We start from the raw sequence: 23,915 nt of genomic DNA, 5'->3' as shown, positions 1-23,915 counted from the left end.
TGTTCTCAAAAATCAGCATTCCACCTGTCTTCCAATTTGTATTATTTGTTTGAAAATTACTGTTTCCAGCAATACCGCTCTTCATTTCCATGTTAAGATTAAAATTTGCACGTTATTATCCTACCTTACACATCTATTTGAAAATCAGCACTTCTCTGCAACTGAGAGAAGTCCATTAATTCCTCTTCCCCTAACTTCAGCTATGCAGATAGCACTGAGCTGAAGAACATCAGTAAATGTTAGAGGTAAAAGAAGGGAGTTGGAAGGGATTTTAAAAATGATTGCTACCTACCCGTACATTCAACTCAGATTTTAGTGAGGGATTTCTAGGAGGGCCAGGGGCCAGCTGAACAGAAGGACCCAAAGCCAGCAGGTCGCAGTCACCCCACTCAGGAGCATCATGTCCAGTTGTTACGGACAGCTGGCAGCTCAGGTTAAACATTCATACCAAAAGGAAAATGCATCACCAACAACCTGGCTGCCTTGTAGTTTAAAATCCGTACAGAGAGAACTGCATGGACATCATTCCACTGGAAAAAGGTACAATTTCAACCCTGTACAAAATACTTCTGTACTTTCTCTGAAAAAAAAAAAAGTCATGAGTCCACAGAGGTATTAGCCTTCCTTAATTTTACAGATATTAATCTCTTGAAATCATGAACTTAACTCTTGTAGCCTTTTTATACGTTTCACCATTTTGCTACAGCAATAGAGAGCAATCATGTCCCAAAAGTTCACGCTGTATACATTTACTGACTACTGCAGACATTTGCAAATATTTTACATAGGAAAAAAAAAAGTCTCATCCAAGCAGTCAAAAAAAATGAGCTCCAGCACTAAACTCAGCTGCAGTTTTGCCACCAGCATCAACATCACTACCTTTGCCTTTCGGGCTGTCAAAGTGCAAAAGAGACAGAGAAACAAGAGTCCATCAGCCTGGTCCCACCTTTGCCTGCCCGAAGTTTTGCTCCACAGAGCAGAGAAGCCTTGGCCATGCCTTGGCAGAGGCATGCAATATAAAGAAAAGCACAAGGAAGATAGGAAAGGAAGAGCAAGTGCAAACAGTTTAGACATCCCAGGAGACACAGGATAAGTAGAATTGTAGACACCTTTTTTATTATCAGGATTTATTTAAATCCTAAAGCTAAATTAGTGTTTCCCCATGCTATTTCACATGTCCAGATCTAAGCAAAAGATGATTGCAGAGGGCTGAACAGAAGCACCGAGTTATTTTGCTGCGGCAATATTGCAACAACTGCTAAAGAAATGAGAGAGCAGCTTTGCTGTGTTGGTGCCAAGCTACTCTTGTAAGTGAAGCACAGCATCCAATTTAATTCCTGAACTTCTGCAGCAAATTCCTCCTAGTGTCAGAGGAAAACACAGTTAAGGTTTTAGCTATCTTCAAATGCATTTTCTAGATGCTATGCTTTGTTTCACTGGCCCAGTTCATACAATCCTAAATTGAAAGAGATTATGAATTAAACTTAGGCAGTGATAGGATCACAAGTTTTTTTGTTTGGTGAATTTACTTCAATAGAATCTGATAAAAATAATAAACTACTAAAATATGCAATCACAGCAGAAAATCTAGAAAATGGGGAGCTCTGAAGGTGTAATTCCTCCTGCTGATGCAACTACTCCTGATGAAGTCAGAAGGGCCACCTCCTTGATCTGGTGGGGGCTGATTCTGCCTTCAAACACTTGAAATTAGCTTGTACTTTTCATGATATCTCCACTGATTTTAATGATGAGCAGACCAATTAATTTCAAATGAGGTGTGAATGCTCAGCTTGAGAAAAACAAAAACCAACGGCTAATATAAACTGACTTAATAAAAAAAAAAAAAAAAGTGTGCTGTCATAAACACAGCACAAACTTCTGCACTTTCTTCTCTCACCTTAAGAAAAAAAAAAAAAAAAGTATGTCTCTAGTCCTTTTTTTTTTTTTTTTTTTTTCCTCTGGCAGAACTACATCTGTATTAGCGGACAGACCTGCATTAGTAGCTCTGTTTGCAAAGTGCGTGCTTCTGAATCTCCCAACTGTTCTCATTTATGATGCTTTTATTCACACATTGGAGAAGGCTTGGAGCATGCAAGTGATGTTGGAAGATGAACTCCAGGCCTTGCCTAATGCACTCCAACTGCTCATGGCCTTCCAGCCTGCTGAAGCAGAGGAGGGCCAGCATAAAGAAAAACCCCTGGAAGTCCATACCCTGTGCACACATGGTTTCTGCTGCTCTTGCTCTACAGAGCCGCTTCCTTTGTCCCTCATTACTTGCTAAAGCAGACATGGCCATCATATGGCAAGGAAACTGTGTGCACATTTGTGCTTAACAGAATGCTTGCATACAAGCACATATTACAAATATATATATATCACAGAATCACAGAATATATGATACAGATATATATATATCCTTGTCTTCCTTTATCACCAAATGCACTAGAAAGGACACAGTTTGTAGTTTAAGTATATTAAAAGCATAATATCCAATGTGTACCTTATTATTAGAGGGCAATATTCTAATTCTGGAAGTAGCACAGTTTCTTCGACAGACAGTAATGGCTGTACTACATTACAAGGAAATGACACAGCAAGATGGATGCGTTCCGTGATGCAGTCAGCATAAATATGTACCCTAAGCAGATGAGGAACTTCCAACAATTTATTCGGATTCCCTCAACCCAACACACCTTTCAAAGCTATGCAAGGGCCAGCCACTGGTTTGCTATTAACATACTCCTTGGTAGACTCTCAGAGGGCAGTTGAGTTTTCTCCAAGAGGAATCCAGTTCATGAGCCCCACACATCAAACTAACATGTGGTAAAGGGAAAAAGGCGACTGACTGTGAAAGTACAGTATCTCTGAAATGAATTAAAATGTAGGCACAGGCCAACTACTTCTACAGACCTTAAGCCACCTCATTGCAGCTCGTATGGCTCAAACAGGCAATACCTTTAAGAAGGTGACATTTGTCAGCTGTCCTCTTTCTTGTCCATTCCCATAAGCAATGTAAGGTGATTCAAATTAGTTTAGTGCAGAAGGAAAGAAAGCTAAGCTGAATCAATTTACCCAGCATTTCTCAGACTAAAAGCACGCTCAGATATCGTGCGGCCAAGCCAAGGTAATGTGATCATTCTTACATCCCCATGATTAACTGAAACATTCTCTACTTATTGCCCTGAGAGACATAAGTGGGTCTTTTCTGGCTTCTATTCATTGTTACTGAACAGTGAAGATGATGTGGAGATGGTGAGAAACTAAAGCAATCTCCAGGCTAGTCAGCAGGTCAGAAAAGCATAAATTACCCAAAGACACGTACATACTATACACTAACATCACAATAAACAGAAATACCTGATTCGGCCACTACTGACTGTTCAGCTAAAGTAGGACACACAAGATATCTCATTTGCTACATATTTTATTAGTGGAACAGCAATATTTGACCCTATTTTGAAGATGTTGCTTACCAACAACTTGCAATTGTTGTTCTGAACACCTAAGGTGAGTGAGATATGCTGTTTGACTCCGGAAGAGCGAGATGGGAACCGCTGATATATGTCTAGGTCTCATCATGAGACTTGACAAGTCTGATGATAAACAAGTCTTTCAAAGACTAAAGCCATAAGCTCGAGAGTTACAGGATTGAGTGCATGAATGAATGTACTAAAGGATTCATTTTATTTACCTCTGAAATGCAGGTAATGTTAAAGGAAACAACAGATCTACAGCATACCTCAGAAAATGAAATATTGCAATTAAAACTAGCATTTAAAATAGTTCAAATAAGTAAAATATCCATGATGTAAGCAGGAACCTTTCCAGAAAGCTACTTTTTGTTCATGTGAAGAGAGTCGAGTTCTCTGTTAAACATTGTGTCAGAAAACCTTACGATTCCTCCCCACCTAGCAATTTGAGCACATTAAATTATTATTCTACATGCTTAATGCAGTGTAAGGAAGCCATTTCTTTCGTGATATCTGACACCTTTAAACAATTAACATATTTCAGTACAGGCTGCATTTCAAGGCAGTAAGTAGACCTAAGTATAAAATAATCAAGAGGTACCTTTCCTATCAATGGACTGGCTGTAACATTAAAGATAGTAACTTCATTGCATAAGGAACTGCTCGGCTTTCCCCTGAAAGATTTTGATCTTTAAATATTTCAAAAAGTTGCTTTTTCAGGCCTCAGGTGGCAGTGAATATATTTTTAAAGATGTTACCTCTTCACTGAATGCCTCACTAAGTGGCTTTTTTGAGCAAAATAGCCCCTTTCCAGCTATTTAGTTTTTCTGCACATTTGGAGCACCAATTTGATGAACAGCTCATGTGGGTGCCCAGCTCTTTACAGCTGACCACTTCCCGTGTGCATATATATCAATGAGCACATGCTTGTGGATGCACAGGGAGCACACAATTACCGAGTTATTAGAGTATTTGGTTATTATGGGCATCTAGAGAGACTGTTCTGGGAGATGAGCTGGAGAAAAGAGAAGGAAAACTCTTCAAGAAAGCCTCAATGAGGTTTGACAGGAGTCAAAAGTTTTCACAGTCTCGTTTTAAATAAGCCTGCATGCCTTTCAGAAAACATGTTTAAGCAATATTAATTTTTCAGTATATGCTTTTTGAACATCTCCTTGTTTTTTTTTGACTTACATAGCTCACAAGTACAACAGAAGGAGAAATTTGCAACACAGCTCGTTACATACTGGAGCAAGCTTCGTGCTGTCATGGGTCCTTTGGATCTGCTCAAGAAATGCCCCGAGTTGCAGACTTCTCTTTAAAGTCTATTTTTCTGCCAATATGAATGTTGCCCTCTTCCAGCTACCAAAAGTTGCACCTGCCTTAGCATTTTTAGCACTGCTGTCTAATGCCTCCATATGCCTCTTTCTTTGTTACCAGACAAATCCTCCTCAACTTCCCTCCTCTCTCCTCCAAGATCACTTTTTCATTACTTTTTGACATCCTTCTGTTCTGAAAAGCAGCTCAGGTCTTTCTTAAATACCTGAAGGTGAATTCACATCTGGTTTAAATGTTTGGCACCATGATGAAAGAGCATTTAAAACAATAGACTCAAGCTCTGCCAGTGTCTCCTTGTCCAAGAAAATGCAAGAACATAAGAATTTTATTCCAAGAAAACTTTAGATCTCTTCATTTTCATGGGACCACAGCCCGTTTACTCAGCTCTACCTGAGTAAACACAGCCTTCACCATGGTGTTGTATTATGAAAGGTGTGGTGTCCATCCAAATGCATTTTATATAGATGTGCACACGTGCATGTACGTATACACCACACGCATCTTAGTGTCCTGCCAGTTTTTGGCAAAAGAAATATTCACAATAACCATGCAACCATTTAGAAATACAAACTTCTGATTTCTGTTTTTTCAGGCTTTAAGAAGACTTTTCACACTCGTAACTGCGCCCAAGAACAAACGCAGTATTACAAGCAGAGAAATAGAGTAGCATAAACCATTTTTACTATTTCTCATCTGCACTAAATACAAAAATTGTGTGTTTTCCAAATCAACTAAATGCCAGCTGCAACGATATCATTAAATCCATAGCAAATCTAACAAATTAATGAGGAAAGCAATTAAGGCTGTATTAGAGACCTTATTCTTACTACACAATCAAAAATGCTTCTTTACTTTTAACAAAGAAAAAGTCAAAACAAAAGCTTAGAGCTTGAATTTTCGTTTTCTCATTGACCAAACGCAGTTAATCTATTTCTCAAATGGCACCATTTTTTGAGAAATAACTTGCAAAGATCTGTGATATGAAATGGAACAAAGCTCAAAAAATAATTAAAAAAAATATGAAATCAGAGGCAGAAAGGAAAAACATGAAAAAAGAGGAATTAAGACCAAAAAAAAGGTAGCAGCAGCATGAGACAGAGACGGTGGTAGAGAGCTGTATTTATGAAATCATCTTTTGTTTACAAGTGATGTAGTAGGCAAACCCTCCCCTCAGCTGATGGATATAAAAGAAATGAGCACGAGTAAAGAAAAAGGCAGCAAGAAAGATACTACTAGATGTAACTGTATGGTTATAAATTTATATGATGTCAAGGAAAATTAAATCACTAAATCTGTAAACTTTCTTTATCTAACTGTGAAATCCAGGGCTTTGTCATCAAAATGATCGCTTACAAGACAATCCCAGCACTCCCAGGATTTTATTTTATTTTTTAAGTGTTTAGCCACACATATTAACTTGTCAGCATGGTATTTTAAAGTTTAATGATGTTTTCCTTCCTTCCTTTCATTGCTAAATTTGGTAGTCTAGTGGGAGGTGAAAGCAACGTAGCCGTGCTACCCAAGCTAGCCCATTAGCCAGGTGCTGCAGCACGCCACTGCCCAGCCAACCTCCCATTTAGCCATCGTGGTGACAAGTACTTGTCCTCTGTGAAGCTCAGTTTCATTCCATCTATATCTGTCATTTTAAAAAGTCAATGTATGAAAAATGATGAAAGAACCTGAAGTCCTGGTAGACAGTAAGTGACGAGAATGACAATCTGGTCAGAATGGTAAAATTTAGAAAACTGAACTGTACGAATGCTTAAGAACCAACAGTGAGATCCAAGTTCAATACAAAGCTGATATTTCCAAATATTTGCAGTGAAAGGAGCAAATTTGGCAATGTTTTTTCAAGAACCTCAGTGGATTCAGGTCATCTCACTAAACAGAAAGCACATGTACAGAGGGTCAGCTGGAGTGGGCTGAGAGGTTGAAGAGCCAGGACAGAGGATAGAAGCCTCCACCGAGGTTCAGCTGGCATGGAGCAAGGTGACAGCAAAATGAGTCAGCGCTATCCAAGCCTGTTAGGTTTCCCACAGACGAGGGAAAAAAGAGGGGAGGATAAGACAATGATTTAAAGGGGTCAAAAATAAAAGTTATGTCTCTGTGTAGAAATCTTTCATATTAATTTCTGTTCCTTCACAAGAGAAAGAGCATATATATACACCCAATGGATTACATGTAAACTTGAGCAATTAATAGTGGAAAAGAAATTCATTTGTCAGCTCCTGACAAGGACCTCACTGTTCTTACAAAATACAAACAAGCCTGTCTTACAAGTGTTATAAAAGGGGATTTATCTAAACACCTTCCTGAGAAATGGAAAGTTGTATTTGATATACCAAAGGCAGCACAAGTAAAGACTGCAGAAAAGGAAAAAAAAAAAAAAAAAAAGCAAAGCATAGCCAAACACTGCATTAGCAGCAAGGTATTTGATGCGTGGAGGAGGGAAATAGGGAAGTGATATAAATAGGATAATGTGAGCAGTCCCAATGATGTTAATGAGACTATGTATAGAATAAGCACGTCACCATAAACACAGACCACATGATCCACCCTCGTATGTCCATACATTAAGGAACCATTATAGCAATATCCAGGTTATTCTTATAGTTTCCATTTTTATGTGGACTACTGGGAACCATTTTGATAGATACATATTGTGATGCTGGAGTGAGCTCAAAAACAAAAAAAGCCTCAGTATAATCAAGACTAAAGGAATTGGTGTGCGAGGAAAGAAAATAGCAAAGTGTTCCAAACTTGGAAAAGATGCAAGTAACGCAGATTCTTACAGCTTATAAATATGTGAAGAATGTAACCAGCAAGGAGGGATGGCAATTAGTCAGGACAAAATGAGCTTAGCTTTAATTAATGAAAGGGAAACAATTGCAAAAATAATATGTGTATCAGGAGATGTCTTTTTTTTTTTTTTTTTAATTATACAAAAGTGCAACAACAGTTATTTTAAAGCATAAAGCATCCTACACAGAAGTGCACATCAGGTCATTTCAGGTGCAGTGGTAATCTAGACCTCCATAAGGGTGCAGTCACGACCCTACCAGATGGCTGCTAACACGAGTTGACCAGAGAGCCTTCTGCGACCTCTTCCTTTGAATGACAAACCTTCTGTTCGCAGCCACACTGCACAACAGGTCTGCATGGAAGTACAAGTATTCCGAGTACTTATGACTATTCATTTGAATGAAAAATTTGAAGTGCTTACAGCAAATAAACACACCTCTGAAGTGATATTACCATTCTGATGGACCATATGGCTTCAGTGTATTTACATGTATACAGCAGTGAGCTCCTTGGAGCCTTTTTCAGGTGAGCCGTGACAGAAGAGATGCGTTGGGCTCACAAGGCAGGTTTGGGTGGGAGGTGCAACTGCGAGCTGCCCACCCCACCCAAGCTTCACCACTGTTGTATTTAAGGAGGTGTTTCCTCAAGAAATTTCCTTCTTTCCCAGCCCAAGACCAAAATCTGTCACCAAAAGTTTGTGTAGCTGGCAACAAATTATGTAAAATTCCCTGAGAGACTTGCCAGCAAGAGGAGCAGTTGCTATTCTAGAGGTCAGTGTTTCATTTACTAAAATCCCATCCACCTGCTAACAGCACTGAGCTCCCTCAAAATTTCTCCTGTCTCATGGGGAAAGTCAGATCTGCTCCACAGTACCCCACAAGCAAACAAGAAATATCACTGAATAATACACATCACTAACTTCTTGTAACACCAGTCCTATTACTTTGAGGGACGGCAGGAGAGCCTTTGAAAAAATGGGGCACTGAGTAGTTCTTCTTTGTAGGTGGCTGCCGTATTAATATTTGTTACTTACTGTCCCTGTTTCACTGAGTTATGTTGTGAAACAGAAATAGTTATATTAACCCTATTGTAATCCTGACATTTCTTGGAAAACGTGGCCTATTAGTAATTAATCTTAGAACTGGAGGTAATATAGTGCTCTCCACTTCACTGACAGCACTACTCATCGTGCATTTATAGCTAATACAAGGACCCTTGACAGGGGAGAGAGAACCAGGCAAATGCGTTAGGCAACTGCGAAAATGAGATAAAAGCTACTGACTTTGTACCCTATAATTCACCAAAAGCTTTCTTCATTTTTCCTAGAGTTAAACACATACTTTAAGAGACAAAAGGTCCATTTTTTCCCTCTCAATGCACACATGTGAGACTCATTAATGTTAATTGGATTTATGAATGCCCACTGAAAAGGGAAGAAACTGTAAAGATTTCACATTTGCGGGGAAACAATCAGAGGAACAATTTCTTGTGTGTCTAGCTGATGAAGAGATGAGGAAATAATGGATGAGTCATTTTACATTATGATTCAAAATTCCTAAAATAGATTAGATGAAAACACTGATTTCTGCACAGGTCATATTAATGTAAAGGAATCTTTCTAAGAACCTGATTTGAACCTTCAAGTGTATCTGTGCCTCTAATTACCTAGCTCTGAGAATAAATCGTGGTCTCTGAATTGTAATTATACAGATTTGTAGCAGTAATTCAATCTGGCAGGTGTAAAATACAAGTGTAATTTCCTCTATCCCCCCTGTAGTCTTCAAAGAGACACTGAACTTGAGCCATTTGATAATTTATTCCATATTGTAGCTTTCACATTTATTATGCATCAAACTTCTGATAGATCTTTTTGGAAGGTGATTATATATGGCTCTGGTTACTCTACTGATTTCAAAATAAATCCAACGTTCATTTACCCAGCCTGCAGTGGCCAAAAACTTCAAAGTAAGCTCAAAACTTCTGCTATTTGTGATGGGGGTAGGGAAGAATAAACAGTCTTCACGTAGACAGACTTGCTCTATGGGGACTTCAAAGCTGCTCTTCTCCCATCGAATGAATTGGAAGCTGTCTGTTTGTATTAAACAGCTCCTTCTTACAGAAAAGAGATTGCCACTTGCAAATAGGGAGAAGCTGTGCTTTGGCACTGTCTTTCCCTCAGAATCATTATTTACTTTGAGTAAATCCTGGACTACAAGAAGTTAGTATGATGCTGCATCGCTGTGTTAAAGAAGAGGCCTGAATATAGAGAAAACAAATTTATATATATGTATTTCATACATGTAAATATGAATATAAAATAAAGACAACCCACAACCACCCCATTCCCACTGTCTGAGGGGGTGCAAAATACCCGGCCAATTTCCTGGAGATACTCAAACCATGGAAGCACACACTATCCATCCCTCAGTGCGACAGCTCCGTGGGCTGAAGAGCGGAAGCTTTATGGCTTTTTCCTTAATTTTTCCTCTGCCACAATCTGCATCTCCAGTAAGACAGGAAAAACTGCACCTGGTTACTGCACGCTAGCAAAAGGGTCAGCAGAGGAACGTTCCTAATGCTGTCCTAGACCCCAACACCCGCCTAGCAGACTGACCTATATTGGGAGAAGAATACATGTAGGATCAATAGATAAAGGAATAGAGTGCAGACCTTAAAACTTCTTTATGCTTCCTACTTCAAAAGCACACAAAGCCTCCCCTCCCCTCTTTAAAAGCCACTGGAGAAGAATACTTTCTGTTGTAGGACTTGGAAAGCATACGAGGATCAGCACAGGTCACTGCTTCCCAGACTTCTTTGCCGACACACTGAAGGCATCTGCCCATGAAGAGTATCTCTGGATGACTGATCGTGGATTTCCTCATCTCTGTCAGTGCCAGACAATCAGCATACAATACAAAATGCTCAGTTTGATCTATCTTGCCTCTGCACAATGCTGTTCTACTGGAAACAAATCAACTCCTTTATCGGTAATCCTCGTGGGTGCCTTTTAAAAGCCTTTCCAAATTAAGATTATACTCGCCAGCATTTTTTAATATGAAAAAGTGTAATCAATAAAATACTGCTGATAACTCAGATGATTTGCAGGGGGGGAAATTAAATATGAATTAGTTTGGAAGAGTTCCGAGTCCATCATCTTTCTTAATTATAAATTGGGTCACTGGCTATGAATTGCATGACTCAGCTCAGGAATGCCTAAAAAGAAATCATCAGTAGATTGAACAGTTGCATTTGATTTATTTCTCAGAGCTAAAACAAGCACTACATTTTGGACCTCTGATCGCTTAGGAGGTCCCCAGAGAAAGCTGGAGATGTCACTCCTGTCAGCTACCCGTCATCTGGGATGAGGGGAGATGAGTGTGCCCAGTGATCCCAAAAAGCTGTGAGCAGAACGTGACGGTGACATGCCCAGCTCCCCAGGGAACCTCCTTACAGCAGAATGAATGAAAAGCCACTCTGCTACAGACTGAACGCAGACTGATACCATGACCAAGGCTGGGAGGGGTGTTCAGTCCCATGCTGTCCTTAAAGCACAGCTAAGCAGATTAGGGCTGCTCAGTCAAGCTTTGAGCACCCCCAGGGATGGAAATCCCACAGCCTCTCTGCAGTTTGACCACCCTCAGGGTAATTTTTCTCTCCCTGTGTACTCACAACTTCCAATCACAACTTCCAGTGTTCCCACACGTGCCCACTGCCTCCCACCACACAACTCTGAGAGGCATCTGCCTTAGCAGAACACCCCAAATCTCTCAAGCTCCTCAAGGAACAGAGCAGCTGCTACCACTGGCACGACAAACATGCTGGAAGGGATACGCAAAACTTTGCCACTGAGCTACAGGTACTCTCCGTGGCTGATTTCATCTCATCATCAACTAACGTAATTTGTTTGCTGTCCTTGGTAACTTCTCCTTTTCTCTGTAGCAAACAGCTTGGGTGTTTGTGTTACCTTCCCATACCTCATTGTGGTTTCCCCTCCACCACAAGTGCACCGAAAACCTCTGCTCTGCAGGTCCACCCTGGGCAGCCTGTAGCTACAGCTACCACCACATTTCGGCAGACTTCTTCCAGTTCTGGTGCCTTGACACCTCCGTCCCCACGAGCACTCACAGGTGTTTCATAAAGAAGCTCAGGGACTTCTGGCATCCTGTTGGTAGCAAGCTCTCTGCTCACCAGGCCACAAGTATTACAGCTCCGTAAACCTCCAGAAGTATTCCTTTAAAACTCTTTTAATCTCTTTCTAGTCCTTAATTCTACCTCCTGGTTCACTTATTTGCCAAACACACAGCTGCCAGATGATTTAGAGGCTCATTTGCACAGTGGAAGGGCAAGCAAATATTATCCTCATTTTTCTCCCTGCTGAATGATTTTTCCCCCTCAAAATTCACTATCAGAAAATCAGTATCACTATTAGAAAATTCAATGCAAAGAACCAGCAAAATCCAAATCTATTCATCAGAGTATTCTCTTAACCCGAGAATATTCTAAAACATCAACTACATTTTTAAGAAAGAATAAGCTGCGTGAAAGGCTCTTCAAAGTGCAGTGTCTATCAAAAATCTGTTTGATTCATTTAAAGTTGTTTACTGCTCATGTAGAAGAACATAATGTTCTTCCTGTAATTACATTAAGTCTCACTTTTAAGCAAACTGAAACTTTTTTCTTTTTTTTTAAAATAAAGAACATTTGGTAAAAATACAGTATTTTGTAAAAAAATAAAAATAAATTATTGGACGCTATGGTCTAGTGTACTGTGCTGTGAGTAAAAGCACAGTAAAAAAGTAAAAGCTTTTGGCTTTAAAGAAGTAGGCTCAGGTGGTTTTCACTGACTGCTTGGCCAACCCTCTCTATACATCAAAACTCCACACAGACCAAGGGTTGTCCCCACATTTTTATCTCCAGACATTTTATGAAACTCCACTTTCTGAAGCAGCCGTGCTATCCGCTAATGGGTGCTGGGGCCTCCTGTTGCAGGCACTCTCAGCAGAAATTAAATACTTGGGATCTGCAGCTATTTAAACAGATACCCTAAAAGAGCAATTACATTCCACAGTGTAAATCCATTTATAAGTGTATTTACTATAACTTTATGGACACCTACACACAGTAAAAGAATTTTATTATAATTATTTTTTAAATTATAGTCTCAGATGCATTGATTCATATTAGCTGTGGAAGGATGTTATCAGTAAGCTGGAAGGGAGGCAGCTTTCCTGTTCCAGGAAACTTATCTCTAATAGGTGAAGAGAAATTCTACCAGACATTTTGCAATAAAAAAGTTTTAAGAGGAAGATCTGGCCAAGACCTGACCAACATAAGTAAAGTGGCTAAATGTGAGATGTGGGAAATGTACAACTTCAATATTGGAGCTGGGCTGGGCCCCAGAGCCTGATCGGTTGCTATTTGTGGAATGGAGAGTCTCTAAAAATATCACAGAAAAAAAAAAAAAAAGTCATTTTAAAGAAATGCAAATGAGCATGGTCAGACAAAAAGCCTGACCAGTCCAAATTATGTTCCTAAGTCTTTTGTACAAACTGAGAATACTGATGAGACTAAAAAAAAAAAAAAAAATCTCTCCTGGTTCCTCAAGCTAAATCTAACCATTTTCCAAGGCATTTTTTTTAAGAATCTGAAGTGAACCCCCCGGTTGTTGTCAGGACGGCAATGCCAGGCTGGGGATCCAGTGTTGCCCCCCAGGCCTTATTTGAGGATTTGCTCCTACAGCAGTGGGAGAAAAAATGGCATTTCCTTTCTGACAGCTCTCTGTATAGCTACCACCATGGGGTTGGAACCCGCATTCCCATCTTGAAAATATTTGGAAATTTGCTCTCTGAACTCATTTACAAACAGGGTTGCATGGGAATTCATGTCCACACACAATTCGGATTCTTGGAAAAACCATTCTCTGCCAAGGGCAAAAAGAAACCTTCTGCCCAGCCCATGCCCCTGCCACAGCCAGTCCTTGGAGGAAGGGAACTGCAAATACATTTTAACAAAATAAATTAATTACAGTAGGAGTTTACAATTCCAGCTCCCTCATGCCTCCAGGCAGTTTCTTATCTGTACTGGAAAAACAAGGTTAAACATGACAAATATTGTGCCTCCTTGTGAGTAAATGTTGTTTTGTTTACTCTGTGTTTTTTTTTTTTAAACAACATCATGCCACAGCTCATCATATAACCATCTCTCAAGGATGCTGGAGGAAGAGCATTTGTTCTCTCTCCAAAACTGTGAGGAAAAATAAAAGGGTCTGACTAGTGCTTGTTCACAGCAATTGGCCCAATACAGCCAAGCTAGGAAGGCTCGATGCCTCTCCCATGCGCACATTTGAATAATAACTGAGGGGGAAAAAAAAAAAAAAAAGAAACAAGAAAAAAAAAAAAAGCAGCTCAGTTTCTTTTGCCACCAGGGTATGTTGAAGAGTCTGCGATAACGAAGGCTGCCATCCTCATTAACTGTATTAAGATATTACATAATAGAAAATACTGTGGATTGGTTTTGTGGGGTTATCCAGCCCATTCCTGTATCCCAAGATGCATCTTATTCAACAGCACTGGTTTCTGCAGGTGCTCCTTGTTCCTGCTGCTGTGCCTAAGTGCCATGCAGAAAAGGAATTATTTTAATTGTCACCAGGTAGGGGCATCCAAGACCTTGCAGACACTTGGTCAAAAGCCCTGCTCGAAAACCCACTGTGCTAAACTAGGACTACTTTTGATTTCGGTGTCCTCCAGATCTGCTCCTCACTGTAAGCATTTTTTTCAGCGGTGAATCCCTCTTGGCAGCAAAGTCAGCAGAGCAGTCTGTTTCCCCCACCCACAGAAGAGGTGAGACTTTCAGAGTTGCAACCTGCACGTTGAAAAAGTTCAAGAGGACAGTTTCAGAAGCCTAACGAATCCAAAAATACGCGTGGTTTTGAATACAGAGGAACCAAGTTGCTGTTTTCCACTCAGCGTATTTGAGCAGCATGTTAAAATTAATATTCTGTGTCTCTGAGCTGCAAGATCACTACGGACATTTGCATCAGAAAATATTCAAGGCAAAGGCCCTCCTCAGACTTATTCTTTAAGGCCTTGATCTGGAAACAAAAAAAAAATCTGAACAAGTGTACTAATTTAACCATGGTAATAGGCTAATTACATTCCACAGCATACCGATGTGTTTGAAGTTTACCATGCATTTAATAAGCTTTTACAGTACAAAAGCTCAGTCGTAACTCTCTGTTTGAATCAGACACAGTCTCAGTTTAGATCTGCTACACATCAGACACCAGCTCCTACTACTTTTTGGACCAGACCCTGCACCTGTACAGAGTCTGATGTAGATGACAGTGCAGAGCACACACTGCACTTAAAAAAAAAAAAAAGCAGAACGACTCACGGCAAGAGCAACTGCTGCAGGTCAGCACCTTCCTCTACTTTGAATACTGTTCATACAAACCAACCTTGGGTTTGAAAACAGTAAAACAAGAATAGCAAGAGTATTTTATACTCACTGCACGAGACTTGTGACCTCTCCAAGTTGCTTTAGAGGAGCACTTAAGTTATAATAGCCTCCTGTTCACTCAACTGGCTGAACCGATCCTGTTGATGATGCTCAGAACCAGTGCTCTTACCCACAGCCTTAAACAATGTGAGGAGTCACTTGCCTTCACACAAATTAATGCAAGAAGTAGAATAAAGACACAATTTTACTGTTACTTCCACCTGTAGATGCACGCTGCATTTGGTACCACTGCCTGCTCACAACTGCTGTATACAAACACCCATTTACATGAGGTTCAGTTCAAAATGCTCCCTTTCAGATGAGGAGGATGCAAACCCACATCGAAGGGTTGGCTGTACAGTGCCCCAGCCAGCTACTGCTCCACCTCCAGCTCCTGTCTTTGCAGTTACTCAGGTACTTACTGTTCATGGTACGGGAGCTCTCTCCAGATACATATAAATATATACATTCTCATAAAACATATCTTTATGTCCACCACCACATGTTTACTTTAGTGGATCTGGAAATACATCAGTATTCCACAAAATGTAAAAGAAAGACAACAGACAGCCTGAACAACAGATGGCATTTTCAGAATACACCAGTGTAATCGATTCCTGAACTCCATCGAGTTTTTATAAAAGCATAACTAAAGCCTAGAACTTAAATATATATATTGTGTACAATCTGTTTACATCTTTATAAGCCAGTGTACATCTTTATAACCAAAATGTGTACACATGTATGCACATGCAGACAGACACAGAGAGTGGACAAGCACGTTACTGCCATACATCATAATGGATTTCTGTGTTTAATCCATTTGAAACTCCAGCTCCTGGACTATGTGCTCAACAGGAAAGTTTTTATCTTACCCCCTTTCTATCAGCATCAATTAGACTGACTTAAAACTGGACTTACAGAAGCCACTGAAACCATCCAAAGGTCTAACTCTTTCACAGACCCCTTTGGGCAATAGTAGGGCCTTACTTCTGATCGCCATTAGAGAAAATGTCCAATTAAAAATCCTGAACAAGCCCTCTGTGGCCAGTTCTCCATCACCGTAAACCTATCTTTTGGTTTATATTCTGAAAGACGTTTTAAAGATTTAGCAAATCACCCGTGGCTGTGACTCCAAACAACCGATTTCTCCCTCCAGAGAGCTATTCTTTCACACAAGTTTCAATACTTTTTGAGATTATAAACTGCAACACAGCACCACAGCGAGGAAGATGAATTACAATGAAAGACCAGTGTCATTTGACCTCTGTAACACAAGGCATAAAGCAGCACGCGCTACACGTATGAAAACTTTAGGAGATCCATGGACAAAAGGAAGAGCTGTAGCAAGTGGCAAGGTATATAAACGGCTACTGCTAAGAAAAGGAGACTTGGGAAAAGCTTCAAAGTCCCTGAGTGTGAAGCCCGACAATAAATGGCCAAGCAATCAGGCCTGCACTCACTGCTGAAACGCCAAGGCATGAGCATTATTACATAAATACACAGGAAGAGCATCAGAGCTCTTTGTTGCATTTTACTAACTTGCATCATAAGTCGCAAGTTTCTTCCTCAAAACACGTCTGCCACGCGACAGACAGAGCGATCTGTTTGTGCAGACCAACAAAACCAACCACGGCATCTTTCCTCGGGAGCTGATACACCACCGAGTACTCCAGTGGCAGATTAGCTATCATTATGAGATTGCACCTATCTGAAGACTGTTTCAGATAGCAGATGCTGCCATGGGGAAAATAAAGCCTTATTCAAGAGCCCAGATACCACCGCTTCCATTTAATGAAACTCCCACATTTTCTGAAGAAATTTTGTAAGTTTGGATGCTGCTCTTCCACATCTGTTGAGCATCTTTCACGTCAATGGGTAATTGCTGTTTATTTTCCTGGTACGGAGCAATTGTAAGGGAGTAAGTGTGCCCTCGCACACCGAGCGGTTATGCAGGCCCATTAGGGAGCACACACATGGCAAAGCTGTACCACCAGCCAGCCAGGACCATACAGAGATGTGCATTCCCTCCTTTTGGCCCACCATCTCACTCAAGGCTCATTCACAAGTGTTTTTTTCTTATTTAATAAAAAGAAGTGCTTCTCACAGCAGCCCGTTTTCCTCAGACTGCCTAAATCCACTCTGATTTGTTCCTTCTCGTGCCTTCCCTCCATGCGCAGCTTTTCCCTCCGTGCCTTCTCGACTGACAGAGCCGTGGCCTTCCCCTTCTTTGTAACTTTGTAACTCCATCCCTCACCCACTCCTCTCCATCTCCTGAACAGCCCTGCCTCAGATACCTGCACTACAGCTAGGCAAGGATTCGGGAAAGGACGTGCCTGTCAATAAGGCACTAGAAGCACTGCTGTTCTGCCCTTTTTACCAAAAAGCAGCCCTCCGATCTTCTCCATTGAGAACAGTGAAGATTGTTCTCCACATTCCCCACCTCCGTAGGGAAGTTGTGCCTCTCTCAGCCCCCTCCCCCTCACTAAGGCTTGGGCAGAAGGGTGCTGGCTCCTGCTTCTCTGCCCGACCAAAGGACCAGGGCTCTCAGGGTCATTAATGGGAAATCTGTGCAGAGTTTCACTCTCCCCCCACCCCTTTCTCTTTTCCTCTTTTTTTTTTTTCTTAAACCAAAATAGAAAGCACAAAGCTTTGTGCTTCATGTTCCCTACCTGGGGAGCAGGGGCTTGTAGCTCTTTCTTCCTGTTACCTTATGGAAGCTTTGAACCAAAACTTTTTAAAGCTTTAAATGACTTTAAATCTGTGTGAAACAGAACACAGCCAAAGGACAAGCACACAAGGATCACCTGCAGGGACAAACAATCAGGAAAAGTACTTCTCAGTGTCCTCTCATCGAGAGCAGGGCAGAACAAAGCAGGTCCAGGTGAATCCCCGACCACTGCAGAGCAGGACAGTAGGCAGGAGCCCCAAGGACTTTCCTCCCTCAAGAACTCTGAGCTCTGATTTTGCAGACAGGCTAACATTAAACCATCTCAAAACCAGAAACTATCTGGATTCAACTTTGTCAGGGTGTTTTGGTGATGCAAAAGCACAGATGATGTCAAAATTTCAGGGCAGTAGCTAGTGGGGGGGGAACAAACAGAAAACCCAACTTCATCAGCTGACTAGGAGCAGCACTTTCCTACCTGCTACGAAACTCACAGAGCACACAGAGCGTTGTTACTTTCCAAAGTACAGTGTCAGAGCTCTTCAGAAAGAGCAAAGCTAAACACATCTGCCAGGTTTTGCACCGAGGCAGTTCCATGGTGTGTGAACAGAGGCTGTCTTCAGGTTCTCCCCAGCTTATGAGGGAGCGGGGATTTTCAGAAAGCGTGGATTAGGAGCACAGATGAATACAGACAAAACAAACTGGGGAGATGTGCCCAAGTCAGAGCTGGTCTGAAATATTTCTGGTGTTTAGATTTACAAATCGGTGGTTCTCCTAAGCTTACTCTAGGATGGAAGATACCAAGAGCCCATTAAAAGGGCTGCATTCCTACCAGAACTTCCAAAAACATGCTCTACTTTGTATTAATAAAGGTTTTATTCTTTGTAAGGTGGAAAACCTCTGAAAAGATCTAATGTTTGGTTTCCCAATAGCAGCTGTCTGAAACCTACTTGGGTACCTCAGAGCTGTTAGTTTGAGCTATCAAACCACGCCACGTTGCAACTCAGCCTTTTTACCTACTTGATATTAGAAATCCCCCAAACACAAATAAACCCTGGTGTCTGCATACAGACCCTTTATCTTACAGCCAGGGACTCCGTTATGCTGTCAATGGAGCAGGTGCCAAGAGCCCTCCCCTTCCAGAACTTCGCCAGTTACACAGCTTGCTGCCCACAGCACAAGCTTTAAAGGCAAGGTTTCTAACAGCCAAGCCATGAGCAGTGCCATCTATTCCCCCACAAACATCTATTCTCCCTCACGGCAAAGCAGGGTTGAGTTAGATTTCTTTCCAGGGTGTTTCAAAGCCTATGCAATATGCTCATTTGAAGTTCAAGATAACACCAGCCTTACTTTGATCACTAGTGTTTGCACCAAAACATACAAATCTGGACTGTTTCCTGATACCAAGAAAAAAAATAATTACAAAACAAGAACAAAACACTACAGAAACAGGACCCACAAGGAGCTGCCGGATGATACACAGTCCCAAAGTTACACCAGAGCACTCTCAGCCTTGCCAGCCCCTCGACTGAAATTGTCTTGTTGAAAGAAGACAATGTATTGTGCAATTCCTCTAAGCATACCGGGTTTTGCAACTGTAACAGGGAGATATTACACACATATTGCCATCTCATGGATGCTACAAATATTTGTTTAAAATTCCGAGAATGTACTTCCTCACAGAGAAATGTGCGGAATCCACAGCAAAGAGAACTGCTGTAAGATTTACAGCATGAAAGCAGGAACTTTACACTTGAAACGGTCCAAAAATCTGCCTCCGATTCTCTCGTAGTAGTTACTATTTTTACGACTTGGCTCAGCCTTGCTTTAATCTCTTTATTTAGGAAGAAATTGCAAGCTTGCCAACTCTAGCAAAACGTTAAGCACTTCAGTAAATTCCCCGTCGACACAGGTCGTGCATTCGAGGGAAGAAGCAGGGAGGGAGCGAGCCCAGCTCCATCCCCTGCGAGGGGGGTTTAGGAGCGGGGCAGGGAGCGGTGGGCAGCGTGGCTCAGCCCCACACCACGCTGCGGACCCCTGCCCGCCCTGCTCGGCCATGCTAGCACCTTGCTGGGCAGCAGGGCTCGGGCAGCGTGGGGCTGAGGCCTTCAATACTTGCCCCGTCCAGCTCGGGTACCGGCTGCGAGGCAGCAAAGCCCGCAGGTGCGAGGCCAGCCGGGCACGCACGGAGCCAGGATGCTCGAGCATCCGCGTGGACTTCACAGAGTTACCGAGCCGGGTTGTCAGAGCTGATCAACTCCATCCAAACCCAGGGGTTGTTTGAAAAAACCACTCGGCAGCCCACCGAGCAGCCAGCCAACCAACCAGCCAGCACAAACGCCTCTCGTTCCTGCAGCTGCCTGCGAGCAAGCGAATCCTCCTGCCCAAGTAAGCGTGCAAGTTTCGGCTGCCGCTCGCCTCGCCGCGCACAGCGGGGCACCGGGGAGCTGGCAGCCCCCTGGAGACCCTCTCCGGCTCTGGGTGGCCGAGGGATGCCCCCAGCCCCTCCTGGACTCCACGCCGGGGGCTGTAACCCCCCGCCCAGGTCGGGGCGCCCATTCCCAGCGTTTCTAGGGCCGGGCTGCAGATGCTCGGCCCCGCAAAGGGGAGCCCCGGAGGCTCGCAGGGGGGAGCAGCACCCGCGGAACCCCCCCCCGGGGGAGCGGAGCGCTCAGCCCCGGCCCCGCCGCACGCCCATTTGCGTACAGAAATATTAAATAAGATTAAAAAGAAAAGCCCAGCCAGGGCTCCAGCTCCCTGCACCAGGCGCTAACGCACACGCAGCAATTTCCATTTCGCCGGAGCCGCCGCTGCGAGGAGAAGGAGAGCGAGGAGAGGCTGGGGGGGGGGGGGGGGTAGGGGCTGGGGGGGAGGCAGGAGAAGCCATTACCAGAGTTTTGTCCCCGTTCTTGCTGAGGGGGCCTCGGAAAACTCCCTTGATGTTGCGAAAGTGCCCGTTGCTGAGGTGCGCCGAGCTGATGACGATGTAGTAGCACTCCATGGGGCCGGGGCTCCCCGGGCACTGGGGGCCCGCTCGGGAGCCCCCCGGCATGCGCGGCACAGCCCGGCACGGCTCGGCACAGCCCGGCTCGCCTCTACACCCGGCGCGGCGCCTGGCGGGGGAGGAGGAGGAGGAGGAGGAGGAGGAGGTGGTGGCGGAGGAAGAGGAGGAGGAGGAGGAGCGGCGGCATCGCCGTGGCTTCGGCGGAGCCGTGTGCGGTGCCGCCTCCGGCGGGCATAGCGGTATTATAGCGGGCGGCGGTGCCGCTCCGCTGCACGGAGCCAATGGCAGGGGGACAGCGGGACGGCGGCGGCCGGGGGGGGACAGCGGCCACACAGCCCCGGGGGGGGGACAGCGGCCGCAGCGCACCGCCACGGCAGGTAAAGGCTGGGAGCTCCCCTCCGCATCCCTTTTTTTTTGGGGGGGATGCGCCACCGTGGGTCGGGGCGGGGTGGGGTGGCCGAGCATCCCTCCCACCATCCTCCCCCCACCCCTCCCGCGGTTCCCGTATCTCTGCCTATTGAATATTTCTTTTCCAGTACCTCGGGTCAGCCGCTTCAGGGCGGGGTCCCCAGCCCGGCTCTGGAGCCGCTCGCACCCGCCGCTCCCCCGCCTCCTGCCCCGGCCCCGCTGCGCTGCCCCCGCCCGGGGAGGGAGGGAGGGAGGGAGGGATGCAGGAACAAAGGGTCCCCGCCTGCGAGGCAGCGAGCCGGGAGCCTTCCTCCGCTTTTGGCAGGGTTTGGGAAAGGTTTGTGTGTTCCAGATGCTCGGGTCCTGCTCTTTTTTTCTCCCCGAGAGAGCCCTGCTTTGCGGCCCCATCGCCGGGCGCTCCCCCTTTGTTCCGCACAGCTACGGGGGCACCTGCGGGGCCCCAGCCCGCTGCTCCAGGAGGGGACGCCTCAGAAAAGAAGCGCAGAGCCGCGATGTAACCTCCAAACCCGGCCCCCAGGCACCAGCTGCTGCTGGCAACCAAACGTCCCCAACCCAGCAAAGCTCTCCCTCTAAAATAAAGGCACCCGGGAAATTTTGGAGGGCGGAGGGTCGCGGGGCAGACACTTTTCCTACCGGGATCTGTGCAGTTTGTAGCCCTGCTAAAGGAAGCGACAAATCATGGGAGGCGCCTTGCTCCGAGGAGACTTTTCTATCTGCTCTACTTCCCACCCTACGGCGAGCAGCACGACTTGACAGGTGTCATTCATCCCTCTCAGCCTGCAGTACTTTGGAAGGGATCCTGGAAATGCCAAAAGCACTAAGTTTTGACAGCCCCGAGACAGGTGAGGCACCAGAATTTGCTGCTGCTTGTGACAGCCCCCCAAAAATAGGGTGAAAGAGGTAGGCACACATAATAGCCCACTGTTTTTGTGTGCATGTTTGTACATGCACAGCCAAAAATAATCAGCGGGCTCAGTACAGTGTAAGCATGGAGTCAATATCATAAATACTTGATAGGTTTACCAGCATCCCACATTTATGGTACAATTCCAGCCCCAGCCTGTCTCACAGGTGTACGTGTAAGTAACACTGAGTTGGGACCCTTCCATGTTCCAGGTTGCTGGAAGCTATAACATTAGTTTCTGTGGTGGGTTTTTTGATGGTGCTGGCAAGGGAAAAGCTGCCAACTGGAAGGTTTAGTTGAAAAGCTCCCCTGGGCAGCCAGGCTTTCACAGACGTCCCATATTTGGGTAGGATAAAGTAATGAAAAGACAGAACAGTAACAAAAAGAAAAAAAATATATTCAGCTTCTTTTTTTTGGGAATAGGGCATAAAGCGTATTCATTCCTGGACTAAAACACCAATTTTTTCCACCTTTCTGAACATAATGTTCCTGCTAGGCCAGCTCCTCACAGCCAACCTCCTCTGTGCATTCTCCCTTTCAAAGAATCACAACATTTGAACGTCTTGGCAATGCCCGCACTGACCACTCGTTGCATAGTGCAGGTGTTTAATTGCCTTCTGAAACCAGGGGTTCCCATGCTCAGGGCCGGAGGGCTGCTCGCAGGGCTTGCATGCGGCACACAGACACTGCTAACATGCTCTTGCTGGGGGTGCAAGGCCATGGGAAATGAGAGCACCCAATAAGCAAAATACAGGTCTTCTACTTTTTCTAATTGGCCACTTTTTTTTTTTTTTTTTGGCTTCCTCTCTCACACTTTACTATCTTCAGTTTTCCCTGTGGTCACACATGTTCAGGTGCTTCTTCTTCCAAAATCTTTTCCCTTTAAAAACAAACCTTAATAAATTGCTAATTTCCTAAGCCCCTAACCTCACGGTTCTACATACCCTCAGCCCTACCTACTTCTGTCTCTGTCCTATTCCCCTGAGTAAATACGTGGGGTTTGAGCTGAGGAGACTATTCATTCAAGTCTCTGCCACACAGCAAGTGTGGTGCTGCTGATTTACTCATTCTCTTATTCTACCTGATACTTCCTCTTCAGGAAAATCTCCAAGGAGTTCCTGTGTAAAACTGCAAAGATCAGCTCAAGGAACTGGATATGGATTTGAGAGACCTTGTGGAGAACTTCTGAACTAGAAGCCAGTGAATGAATTACATTAATTCACATACATTGTACTGTTTTGATGGGAGGGGGTTGTTTGGTTGGTTTTGCCTGTGACAATTATATTCTGTAGTTCAACACGTTGTAACATTCATCATTCAAGAAACAGGCCTGGCACCATTCAGAAAAAAAATACTCAACAGTATCAATAATCCCCTTTTGTTTAACTATCTCCAAAGCATGCCACAGCATATGTATTACCAAGTGAATATATTCTGAGAAATCCTTTCACTCACTGCTGAAACATATCCAGCGAGGATAGGAAGTAGTATCCATGCAGTAAGTCACAAGAAACCCAATTCAGCTCCCACCACACTTCTTATTGAATTCAATATGATTCAGTTTATCCTAAGAATCTCTCTCTCTAACTGATCTGCTGAGACGCACCTCTTTACCCTGTTTTTTCCCCCTTTACTTTCACTGTCTCTTACTATTGATCTCCTTCACTTCTTTTTCCTCGTTAGCCTTCCATGTTTCCCCCTGTTCCTTAGATGCCCTCCACCCATTCATTAAGCAGAAGGCAAAATGGGAGTATCCTGTTTACCTTTTAAAGGCCATTACGACGTAATGCACGTTATAGTGGCGAA

The 23,915-nt window shown here is 43.7% G+C and overlaps 1 protein-coding gene and 1 long non-coding RNA gene across 3 annotated transcripts in view; one reads left to right on the top strand and one right to left on the bottom strand.

Annotated features, from left to right (window-relative positions):
- The window catches only part of ZNF804A (zinc finger protein 804A), a 151,745-nt gene extending 130,596 nt beyond the window's left edge, over nt 1–21,149 (bottom strand). For both annotated transcript variants that reach the window (XM_068686434.1, XM_068686435.1), the window contains exon 1: nt 20,663–21,149. In XM_068686434.1, the coding sequence (XP_068542535.1) occupies nt 20,663–20,824 (162 nt within the window). In that variant the 5' untranslated portion in view covers nt 20,825–21,149. The remainder of the gene's footprint in view (nt 1–20,662) is intronic.
- An 18-nt stretch (nt 21,150–21,167) lies between these two features.
- Nucleotides 21,168–23,463, top strand: LOC137858529 (uncharacterized). Its single transcript, XR_011097801.1, has 2 exons — nt 21,168–22,047; nt 23,209–23,463. It is a non-coding gene; the product is annotated as an uncharacterized lncRNA (long non-coding RNA).
- Nucleotides 23,464–23,915: the final 452 nt, after the last annotated feature.

This window comes from Anas acuta, chromosome 6, assembly GCF_963932015.1.
Source record: "Anas acuta chromosome 6, bAnaAcu1.1, whole genome shotgun sequence".
In the NCBI taxonomy this organism is placed as follows: domain Eukaryota; kingdom Metazoa; phylum Chordata; class Aves; order Anseriformes; family Anatidae; genus Anas; species Anas acuta.
This window is presented reverse-complemented; position numbering and strand designations above follow the sequence as displayed.